The following is an 11,545-nucleotide window of genomic DNA, read 5'->3' on the forward strand; positions in this document are numbered from 1 at the left end:
AAGGAATGAAGGAAGGAAGGAAGGAAGGAAGGAAGGAAGGGAGGGAACAGGAGCAATTAAACTGAACATCTTCAGATTCCTTCTTTTAGACCGAAAATGTTGAGTTGAATTTGCCCGGCATTGTCCTTTAAAGCTGGTGTGAAAAATTCAGCAGCAGCAGATTAATTATTTAGTGTCTCACACACACACACACACACAGTCGGTCTAACTCCTTTATGTAACTCTCTGACTGTGTTTAGACTTCAGTTACATAAACTCTCTTCACTGACTGAAGCTCATGGAAACCCCTGGAGCAGCTGGTCCTGGACCGACAGGTGAATCACCATGGAAACCCCTGGAGCAGCTGGTTCTGGACCGACAGGTGAATCACCATGGAAACCCCTGGAGCAGCTGGTTCTGGACCGACAGGTGAATCACCATGGAAACGCAGGGGGCGGAGCCAGTGTGACATCACTTCCTCCCAGATATACTGTATATGTGCCAATTTGCCAAAATGTTGAACTATCCCTTTAACCACTTTTTTCTAAAAAAAAAAAAAAAAAAAAGACAAAAATTGTTTTTGGGGAGAAAATGTACCTTTTTTGCCTCAAATTTTAAACTTTTTTCAATAATTAATTTTTTTTTTTTTTTTTTTTTTTACCATTTTGTTGTAGAATTTTTTTTACTTTTTAAAAATGTTAGGCTACCAGTTTTTTTTCCAGAAATTTCGCTAAATTTTTTCTAGAAATTCACACCAGTGCCAGTGGCCCTGGTTTGAACATGGAGGAGGAGGATAGAGGACAAAGATGAGAGAGGAGAAAGAAGGATAAGAAGAAAGAGGGAGGAGGAGGTGAGAGAAGAGAAAGAGAAGAGGAAGAGGAAGAGAAGAGGAAGAGAAGAGGAGGAGGAGGTGAGAGAAGAAGAGGAAGAGATGAGAGAAGAAGAGGAAGAGGAAGAGAAGAGGAAGAGGAGGAGGAGGAGAGAGGAAGAAGAAGAAGAGGAGGTGAGAGAAGAAGAGGAGGAGGGGGAAGAATAAGAAGAGGAAGAGAAGAGGAGGAGGAGGAAGAGGAGAGAGGAAGAAGAAGAGGAGGAGGAGGTGAGAGAAGAAGAGGAGGAGGAAGAGGAAGAGGAGGAGGAGGAGGACTAGGAAGAAGAGGAAGAGGAGGAGGAGGAGGAGGAAGAAGAGGAGGAAGAGAGGAGAAGGAGGAGGATAGAGGACAAAGATGAGAGAGGAGGAGAGAGGAGAAAGAAGGATAAGAAGAAAGAGGAAGAGGAGGAGGAGGAGGAAGAGGAAGAGAAGATGAGGAAGAGGAGGAGGAGGAAGAGGAAGAGGAGGTGAGAGAAGAGGAGGAGGAGGAGGAGGAAGAGGAGGTGAGAGAAGAGGAGGAGGAGGAAGAGGAAGAGGAGGTGAGAGAACAAGAGGAGGAGAGGAAGAGGAGGTGAGAGAAAAAGAAGAGGAGGAGGAGGAGGAGGAAGAAGAGGAGGAGCAGAGGAAGAGGAGGAGGAGGAAGAGGAGGAGGAAGAGGAGGAGAGGAGGAGGAGGAAGAGGCGGATAGAGGACAAAGATGAGAGAGGAGGAGAGAGGAAAAAGAAGGAAAGGAAGAGAGGAGGAGGAAGAGGAGGATAGAGGACAAAGATGAGAGAGGAGAAAGAAGGATAAGAAGAAAGAGGAAGAGAAGAGGAGGAGGAGGAGGAGAGAGGAAGAAGAAGAAGAGGAGGAGGAAGAGAGGAGGAAGAGGAAGAGGAAGAGAGGAAGAGGAGAGAGGAAGAAGAAGAGGAGTAGGAGGAAGGGGAAGAGGAAGAGAGGAAGAGGAGAGAGGAAGAAGAAGAGGAGTAGGAGGAAGGGGAAGAGGAAGAGAGGAAGAGGAGAGAGGAAGAAGAAGAGGAGGAGGAGGAGGAGGAGGAGGAGGAGGAGGAGAGGAGAAGAGGAGAGAGGAAGAAGAAGAGGAGAGAGGAAGGCGAAGAGGAGCAGCTCCAGGCTGAGAGGAAGGCGAAGAGGAGCAGCTCCAGGCTGTACAGTCAGACTGACCTCAGAGCAGCTTCACTGTGATCTGCAGCCAGACCAGCAGCGTCTGCCAGCTCCACATTCCTCTCTATCCCACTTCCTGACAGACCTACGACTCCCCGAAACCACCAACCCTCCCCCAGAAGACTCCTCCCTGCTCCTCTACTCCTCCCTCCTCCTCTTCCTCCTCTTTCCTCCTCCTCCCTCCTCCTCTACTCCTCCTCCTCCTCCCTGCTCCTCTACTCCTCCCTCCTCCTCTACTCCTTCTTCTTCTCCTCCTCCTCCTCCTCTTCCTCCTCCCTGCTCCTCCTCCTCCTCCTCTACTCCTCCTCCTCCTCCCTGCTCTTCCTCCTCTTCCTCTACTCCTCCTCCTCCTCCTCCCTTCTCCTCCTCCTCCTCCTTCTCCTCCTCTTTCCTCATCCTCCTCCTCTTCCCTCCTCCTCCTCCTCCTCCTCTTCCTCCCTCCTCCTCCCCCTCCTCCTCCTCCTCTACGCCTCCTCCTCCTCTTCCTCCTCCTCTTTCCTCCTCCTTCTCCTCCTCCTTCTCCTCCTCCTCCCTCTTCCTCCTCCTCTTCTTCCTGCTCCTCCTCCTCTTCCCTCCTCCTCCTCCTCTACTCCTCCCTCCTCCTCTACTCCTCCTCCTCCTCCCTCCTCCTCCTCCCTGCTCCTCCTCCTCCTCCTCCTCCTCCTCCCTGCTCCTCTTCCTCCTCCTCCTCCCTCCTCCTCTTCCTCCTCCTCCTCCCTGCTCCTCCTCCTCCCTGCTCCTCCTTCCCCTCCTCCTCCCTGCCCCTCCTCCTCTTCTATCACCTCCTACTCCTCCTCCTCTCTTCCTCATCTTCTTCTCTTACCTCCTCTTCCTCTCCTCCTTCTCTTCCTCTTTCTTCTATTCCTTCTCCTTTTCCTCCTTCTCTTCCTTCTCCTCCTCCTCCTCTTTCTCCTTCCCTTCTATTCTTCCTCCTCTACTCTCCTCTCCTCTCCTTCTTCTCTTTCTTCTATTCCTTTGCCTCCTCCCTCCTTCTCCTCCTCCTTCTATTCAGGGTTAGGGTTAGGGTCTTCTCTTCTTCCTCCTCCTCCTCCTCCTCCTCCTCTTCCCTCCTCCTCCTCCTCTTCCTCCTCTCTCCTCCTCCTCTTCCTCCTCCTCTCTCCTCCTCCTCCTCCTCTTCTTCCTCCTCCTCCTCCTCTTCCCTCCTCCTCTTCCTCCTCCTCCTCCTCCTTTCTCCTCCTCCTCCTCCCTCTTCCTCCTCCTCCTCCCTCCTCCTCCTCTCTCCTCCTCCTCTTCCTCCTCCTCTTCTTCCTCCCTCCTCCTCCTCCTCCTCCTCCTCTTCCCTCCTCCTCCTCCTCCTCCTCTTCTTCCTCCTCCTCCTCTTCCCTCCTCCTCCTCCTCCTCCTCCTCCTCTTCTTCCTCCTCCTCCTCTTCCCTCCTCCTCCTCCTCCTCCTCCCTCCTCAGGTATTCACAGAAACTGCAGAACGTCTGGATATTTGAGACCAACCTCACCCAGTCGGCGCAGAAAACACACAATGACCTTCATTCACTGTGTGTGTGTGTGTGTGTGTGTGTGTGTGTGCGTGTGTGCGTGTGTGTGTGTGTGTGCGTGTGTGCGTGTGTGTGTGTGTGTGTGTGTGTGTGTGTGTGGCTCTATAAACACACAGCTGGAGCCTCCTGTTCTCCTTCACATTATCATCATCTCTCAGTGTTCGTGCTGCGTTCAATGACCGTCTGAACTCAGGGCACTGACAGTCAACTCCTGAGTTAGCTCGCTGTTGTTGTTAGCATTGTTAGCTACTGTTACCCTATGATTAAGTGTTGCTAGCATTGTTACTCTATGATTAGCTGTTGCTAGCATTGTTAGCTATTGTTACTCTATGATTAGCTGTTGTTAGCATCTATTGTTACCCTTTGATTAGCTACTGTTGTTGCTGATGCTATTGTTACTCTATGGTTAGCTGTTGTTAGCATTGTTAGCTATCATTACTCTATGATTAGCTGTTGTTAGCATCTATTGTTACCCTTTGATTAGCTACTGTTGTTGCTGATGCTATTGTCACTCTATGGTTAGCTGTTGTTAGCATCATAAGCTATTGTTACCCAATGATTAGCTGTTGCTAGCATTGTTACTCTATGATTAGCTGTTGTTAGCATTGTTAGCTATCGTTACTCTATGATTAGCTGTTGTTAGCATCTATTGTTACCCTTTGATTAGCTACTGTTGTTGCTGATGCTATTGTCACTCTATGGTTAGCTGTTGTTAGCATCATAAGCTATTGTTACCCTATGGTTAGCTGTTGCTAGCATTGTTAGCCTATGATTAGCTGTTGTTAGCACTGTTAGCTGTTGTTACTCTATGATTAGCCGTTGATAGCATCTATTGTTACTCTATGATTAGCTACTGTTGTTGCTGATGCTATTGTCACTCCATGGTTAGCTGTTGTTAGCATCATAAGCTATTGTTACTCTATGGTTAGCTGTTGTTAGCATCGTAAGCTATTGTTACCCAATGATTAGCTGTTGCTAGCATTGTTACTCTATGATAGCTGTTGTTAGCATTGTTAGCTATCGTTACTCTATGATTAGCTGTTGTTAGCATTGTTAGCTATCGTTACTCTATGATTAGCTGTTGATAGCATCTATTGTTACCCTTTGATTGGCTACTGTTGTTGCTGATGCTATTGTCACTCTATGGTTAGCTGTTGTTAACATCATAAGCTGTTACCCTATGGTTAGCTGTTGCTAGCATTGTTAGCCTATGATTAGCTGTTGTTAGTATTGTTAGCTATCGTTACTCTACGATTAGCTGTTGTTAGCATCTATTGTTACCCTTTGATTAGCTACTGTTGTTGCTGATGCTATTGTTACTCTATGGTTAGCTGTTGTTAGCATCATAAGCTATTGTTACCCGAGGATTAACTGTTGTTAGCATTGTTAGCCTATGATTAGCTGTTGTTAGCATTGTTAGCTATCATTACTCTATGATTAGTTGTTGTTAGCATCTATTGTTACCCTTTGATTAGCTACTGTTGTTGCTGATGCTATTGTCACTCCATGGTTAGCTGTTGTTAGCATCATAAGCTATTGTTACCCGAGGATTAGCTGTTGCTAGCATTGTTAGCCTATTATTAGCTGTTGTTAGCATTGTTAGCTATCGTTACTCTATGATTAGTTGTTGTTAGCATCTATTGTTACCCTTTGATTAGCTACTGTTGTTGCTGATGCTATTGTTACTCTATGATTAGCTGTTGCTAGCATTGTTACTCTGATTAGCTGTTGCTAGCATTGTTACTCTATGATTAGCTGTTGTTAGCATCGTAAGCTATTGTTACCCTTTGATTAGCTGTTGCTAGCATTGTTACTCTATGATTAGCTGTTGTTAGCATCGTAAGCTATTGTTACCCTATGATTAGCTGTTGCTAGCATTGTTACTCTATGATTAGCTGTTGTTAGTATTGTTAGCCTATGATTAGCTGTTGCTAGCATCGTTAGCTATTGTTAGCCTATAATTAGTTGTTGTTAGCATTGTTAGCCTATAATTAGCTGTTTTTAGCATCGTTAGCTATTGTAAGCCTATGATTAACTGTTGTTAGCATTGTTAGCCTATAATTAGCTGTTTTTAGCATCGTTAGCTCTAACAGCATCATCAGTGACCTCATCAGTGCGTCCTCACCTCCACGCTCTCCAGAGATGTGGACCGTCTCAGCTTGGCTCTGCGGACGCCGACCGGTGACGAGTCCGTGGCCTCGGTCCTGGACGGCGGCGAGTCCTCTGAGTCGCCGTTCAGGGCGGCGTCGTGTTTACTGTCGGGACGAGAGCGGCGGCCGTAGCGCTTCGTCCCCTTCACGAACTTCGGCTTCACCTCCTCTGGGACGACTGAGGAGAACAGAATCAATACCACACGGATCAATGCTGATCTAGGGTTAAAGGGATAGTAGCATTTTTTTAAAGTGGGGTTGTATGATCTACAAATAGCCCCTAAGTACTTTAATTGCAGTAGAAGACTCTCTACACTCCTCCCGTTAGCAACGCCAGCCCATAATAGCCCTGCCCAGAGATTTACAACATACAGTATTGTGAATGGACCCAAAGAAACGGCCTATTTTCACGGCCTAAAAGAGGTTTTACCTGAAAAAAAATACACAGTTCCATTGTTCGCTATAATATGATTTTTTCCAGCCCTTCAAAGTGCAGGAAAAACACAGTTTTTATTTGGACCTAACCAACTGCTGATCGGCGGCGCTAACCCTGTGCGGAGGGATACGTGAGTTGGTTAGGTCCAAATAAAAACTGTGTTTTTCCTGCACTTTGAAGGGCTGGAAAAAATTATATTATAGTGACCAATGGAACTGTGTACTGCAATTAAAGTACTTAGGGGCTATTTGTAGATCATACAACCCCACTTTAAAAAAATGATACTATCCCTTTAAGGTTAGGGTCTGTAGCCCCGCCCCCTCCGGTGTCTCACCTGGCTCCAGGTAGCTGCTGTCGTCCTCCGATGTGCTGAAGTCCAGAGAGCGAGACAGGACGGCCACGAAGCCTTCTTTAAACTCCTCGAAGTTCACCTGAGGGACACGGAGACACATCAACACCTGTCCTCTGAAGCCCCGCCCACTCCCTCTGAAGCCCCGCCCATGTCCTCTGAAGCTCCGCCCATGTCCCCTGAAGCTCCGCCCACTCTGAGCGTGTGGAGGACAGAGGCCCAGACAGGAAGTGAGTCACCAGACCAGATTAGAGTCTGAGGAGCCACAGAGCTGCAGAGACGTTGACAGGTGGTCGTTAAAGAGCAACTAAACCCCTCAGTTTTGGATGACATGCTCTAAGCTGGAAATTCAAAAAATGCCTTGATTATGGGCGGCGCTCCAGGAGTAGCTACTCTCCGATCCCCCCTCCCCCCTGCGCTGCATTCACACCCGCAAAATCACACAAAGGAGGAAAAAAAAGTAATAAACACACATCAACACACAAAAAGTAATAAACACACATCAACACAACTCTAACAGCACTAGTAGCGTGGACACTACTAGGAGAGGACGCTGGAGCCGTTAGCAGCTCGTTAGCGGCTCATTAGCGCCGGCCGCACTAACGATTCCCATTCAGGCAGCTGTTAGCAGCCGTTAGCCACAGCAGAGCAGCTAGAGCGCCTAGCAACCGTTAGCGGCAGGCAGCAGCCGGTGCTGATTGGCCGGGGAGCTGGTGGCCAGTGATGAAAGCTGCCTCCAAAACGTCATCTGCCTCCATCTCAGCCAATAGAAAGATTTGATTGTAATAGCCGTGTTTCAACCCATAGAGGGCAGTCACTCTACATTTTTACTACAAAATACACCAAGTTGAAATATTTTGACTAAAATGTCAAAAGTTGGACCAGAATCAACTGACAACACTACCTTATACCCAAATATATTTGTTTTCAGCAGAAAAAAGTGGTTTAGGGGTTTAGTTGCTCTTTAACGTTTCTACTCTCCACTGGGACCGGAGGACGTTTCAGTAAAAACCTGATTATCTGAGTCCACATGGCAGAACCGGTTCAGTCATGGCGGACTGGACCCTAGTGGACCCTAGTGGACCCTAGTGGACTGTAGTGGACCCTAGTGGACCCTAGTGGACCCTAGTGGACTGTAGTGGACCCTAGTGGACTCATGTGGACCCTAGTGGACCGTAGTGGACCCTAGTGGACCCTAGTGGACTGTAGTGGACCCTAGTGGACTGTAGTGGACCCTAGTGGACCCATGTGGACCCTAGTGGACCCATGTGGACCGTAGTGGACCATAGTGGACCTATGTGGACCGTAGTGGACCCTTGTGGACTGTAGTGGACCCTAGTGGACTCATGTGGACCGTAGTGGACCGTAGTGGACCCTAGTGGACTCATGTGGACCCTAGTGGACCGTAGTGGACCCTAGTGGACCCTAGTGGACTGTAGTGGACCCTAGTGGACTGTAGTGGACCCTAGTGGACCCTAGTGGACCCATGTGGACCCTAGTGGACCCATGTGGACCGTAGTGGACCCATGTGGACCGTAGTGGACCATAGTGGACCTATGTGGACCGTAGTGGACCCTTGTGGACTGTAGTGGACCCTAGTGGACCCTAGTGGACCGTAGTGGACCCTAGTGGACCCATGTGGACCCTAGTGGACCCTAGTGGACTCATGTGGACCCATGTGGACCCTAGTGGACCCTAGTGGACCCTAGTGGACCCATGTGGACCCTAGTGGACCCTAATGGACCCTAGTGGACCCTAGTGGACTCATGTGGACCCATGTGGACCCTAGTGGACCCTAGTGGACCCTAGTGGACCCATGTGGACCCTAGTGGACCCTAATGGACCCTAGTGGACCCTAGTGGACTCATGTGGACCCATGTGGACCCTAGTGGACTCATGTGGACCCATTTGGACCCTAGTGGACTCATGTGGACCCATGTGGACCCTAGTGGACCCTAGTGGACTCATGTGGACCCTAGTGGACCTATGTGGACCCTAGTGGACCCTAGTGGACCCATGTGGACCCTAGTGGACCCTAGAGGACCCTAGTGGACCCTAGTGGACCCTAATGGACTGACCGTGGCGTAGGAGCGCTGGCCCAGCAGCGAGTCCAGCAGCAGCGGCCGGTGCTGGTCCAGGTGGACTAGACCCTAGTGGACCCATGTGGACCCTAGTGGACTCATGTGGACCCTAGTGGACCCTAGTGGACCTATGTGGACCCTAGTGGACCCTAGTGGACCCATGTGGACCCTAGTGGACCCTAGAGGACCCTAGTGGACCCTAGTGGACCCTAATGGACTGACCGTGGCGTAGGAGCGCTGGCCCAGCAGCGAGTCCAGCAGCAGCGGCCGGTGCTGGTCCAGGTGGACTAGACCCTAGTGGACCCTAGAGGACCCTAGTGGACCCTAGTGGACCCTAGAGGACTGACCGTGGCGTAGGAGCGCTGGCCCAGCAGCGAGTCCAGCAGCAGCGGCCGGTGCTGGTCCAGGTGGACTAGACCCTAGTGGACCCATGTGGACCCTAGTGGACCCTAGTGGACCGTAGTGGACCCTAGTGGACCCTAGTGGACCCATGTGGACCCTAGAGGACCCTAGTGGACCCTAGAGGACTGACCGTGGCGTAGGAGCGCTGGCCCAGCAGCGAGTCCAGCAGCAGCGGCCGGTGCTGGTCCAGGTGGACTAGACCCTAGTGGACCCATGTGGACCCTAGTGGACTCATGTGGACCCTAGTGGACCCTAGTGGACCTATGTGGACCCTAGTGGACCCTAGTGGACCCATGTGGACCCTAGTGGACCCTAGAGGACCCTAGTGGACCCTAATGGACTGACCGTGGCGTAGGAGCGCTGGCCCAGCAGCGAGTCCAGCAGCAGCGGCCGGTGCTGGTCCAGGTGGACTAGACCCTAGTGGACCCATGTGGACCCTAGTGGACCCTAGTGGACCGTAGTGGACCCTAGTGGACCCTAGTGGACCCATGTGGACCCTAGAGGACCCTAGTGGACCCTAGTGGACCCTAGAGGACTGACCGTGGCGTAGGAGCGCTGGCCCAGCAGCGAGTCCAGCAGCAGCGGCCGGTGCTGGTCCAGGTGGACTAGACCCTAGTGGACCCATGTGGACCCTAGTGGACCCATGTGGACCCATGTGGACCCTAGTGGACCTATGTGGACTGACCGTGGCGTAGGAGCGCTGGCCCAGCAGCGAGTCCAGCAGCAGCGGCCGGTGCTGGTCCAGGTGGACTAGACCCTAGTGGACCCTAGAGGACCCTAGTGGACCGTAGTGGACCCTAGAGGACTGACCGTGGCGTAGGAGCGCTGGCCCAGCAGCGAGTCCAGCAGCAGCGGCCGGTGCTGGTCCAGGTGGACTAGACCCTAGTGGACCCATGTGGACCCTAGTGGACCCTAGTGGACCGTAGTGGACCCTAGTGGACCCTAGTGGACCCTAGTGGACCCATGTGGACCCTAGAGGACCCTAGTGGACCCTAGAGGACTGACCGTGGCGTAGGAGCGCTGGCCCAGCAGCGAGTCCAGCAGCAGCGGCCGGTGCTGGTCCAGGTGGACTAGACCCTAGTGGACCCATGTGGACCCTAGTGGACTCATGTGGACCCTAGTGGACCCTAGTGGACCTATGTGGACCCTAGTGGACCCTAGTGGACCCATGTGGACCCTAGTGGACCCTAGAGGACCCTAGTGGACCCTAGTGGACCCTAATGGACTGACCGTGGCGTAGGAGCGCTGGCCCAGCAGCGAGTCCAGCAGCAGCGGCCGGTGCTGGTCCAGGTGGACTAGACCCTAGTGGACCCATGTGGACCCTAGTGGACCCTAGAGGACCCTAGTGGACCCTAGTGGACCCTAGAGGACTGACCGTGGCGTAGGAGCGCTGGCCCAGCAGCGAGTCCAGCAGCAGCGGCCGGTGCTGGTCCAGGTGGACTAGACCCTAGTGGACCCATGTGGACCCTAGTGGACCCTAGTGGACCGTAGTGGACCCTAGTGGACCCTAGTGGACCCATGTGGACCCTAGAGGACCCTAGTGGACCCTAGTGGACCCTAGAGGACTGACCGTGGCGTAGGAGCGCTGGCCCAGCAGCGAGTCCAGCAGCAGCGGCCGGTGCTGGTCCAGGTGGACTAGACCCTAGTGGACCCATGTGGACCCTAGTGGACCCTAGTGGACCCATGTGGACCCTAGTGGACCTATGTGGACTGACCGTGGCGTAGGAGCGCTGGCCCAGCAGCGAGTCCAGCAGCAGCGGCCGGTGCTGGTCCAGGTGCAGCTTGGTGCAGAGCGCCGTCAGCTGGTCTCGGTCCAGGAAGCCGCACGCCGTCGTGTCACAGCTGTCGAACTCGGCCCTGAGCTGGGCCACGTAGCGGCTCTGCTCCTCCTCCTCCATCCCAGCAGCCTGGACCACACACACACACAGAGACACATGTAATTTGTGTTTCACAGGGTTACAGGAATCTTGAAGTTAATTCTAAAACCTTTTTAAAGACTTTTTCAAGACCTTCTCAATATTTTTTAACACCTCACCACCACTTCAAGCTGTAACCATTTACATCAGTGACACTTAAAACTTAACAGTTCTAGTTTGTGATAAAGACTCTAGACCACTATGATGCTACAGAATTCAAAATAGGCTGGGATAATAAATAAAAAAGTTTATCAAAAAACAAAACAAAAAAACATTGCTCCACTCAAAAAACAACAACAACAATCTTCTTTTCTTTTTTATGAACCGGTTCATCTTTGGTTTTTAATAAAATGAATAAATTCACACACTTTCACAATGTTTTTTAGGACTCAAACTCTTGGACAGCTAATTCAGAAAAAATACCTTCAAAATTTAAGACTTTATAAAGTCCCGAAAAGACTTTTTAATACTTTTTAAGGGTCTTAATTTTCCCAAAATTGATTTATCACCTTTTAATACTTTTCAAGACCCCGCGGATACCCTGGTTTCATTACAGTAACAATTTCTAAACAGTGATATTACAAAATGGGTTTTTAATTTGCTCTGAGAACATGAGGTAAAACCAAAGTTGAAACTGATGTAATCTGAAAAATAATCGATTGATTAGTCGACAACCAAAATAATCGTTATTTG

The 11,545-nt window shown here is 50.7% G+C and overlaps 1 protein-coding gene across 1 annotated transcript in view; it reads right to left on the reverse strand.

Annotated features, from left to right (window-relative positions):
• Nucleotides 1-10,837, reverse strand: part of ninl (ninein-like) — an 87,019-nt gene extending 76,182 nt beyond the window's left edge. Inside the window, exons 1-3 of the mRNA XM_085799108.1 lie at nt 10,652-10,837; nt 6,439-6,535; nt 5,644-5,846 (exon numbers count right to left, since the gene is read on the reverse strand). Coding sequence (XP_085655234.1) covers nt 5,644-5,846; nt 6,439-6,535; nt 10,652-10,834 — 483 coding nt within the window. The 5' untranslated portion in view covers nt 10,835-10,837. The remainder of the gene's footprint in view (nt 1-5,643; nt 5,847-6,438; nt 6,536-10,651) is intronic.
• Nucleotides 10,838-11,545: the final 708 nt, after the last annotated feature.

This window comes from Trachurus japonicus, chromosome 15 (assembly GCF_045865225.1).
Source record: "Trachurus japonicus isolate A0001 chromosome 15, Traja_1.0".
In the NCBI taxonomy this organism is placed as follows: Eukaryota; Metazoa; Chordata; class Actinopteri; order Carangiformes; family Carangidae; genus Trachurus; species Trachurus japonicus.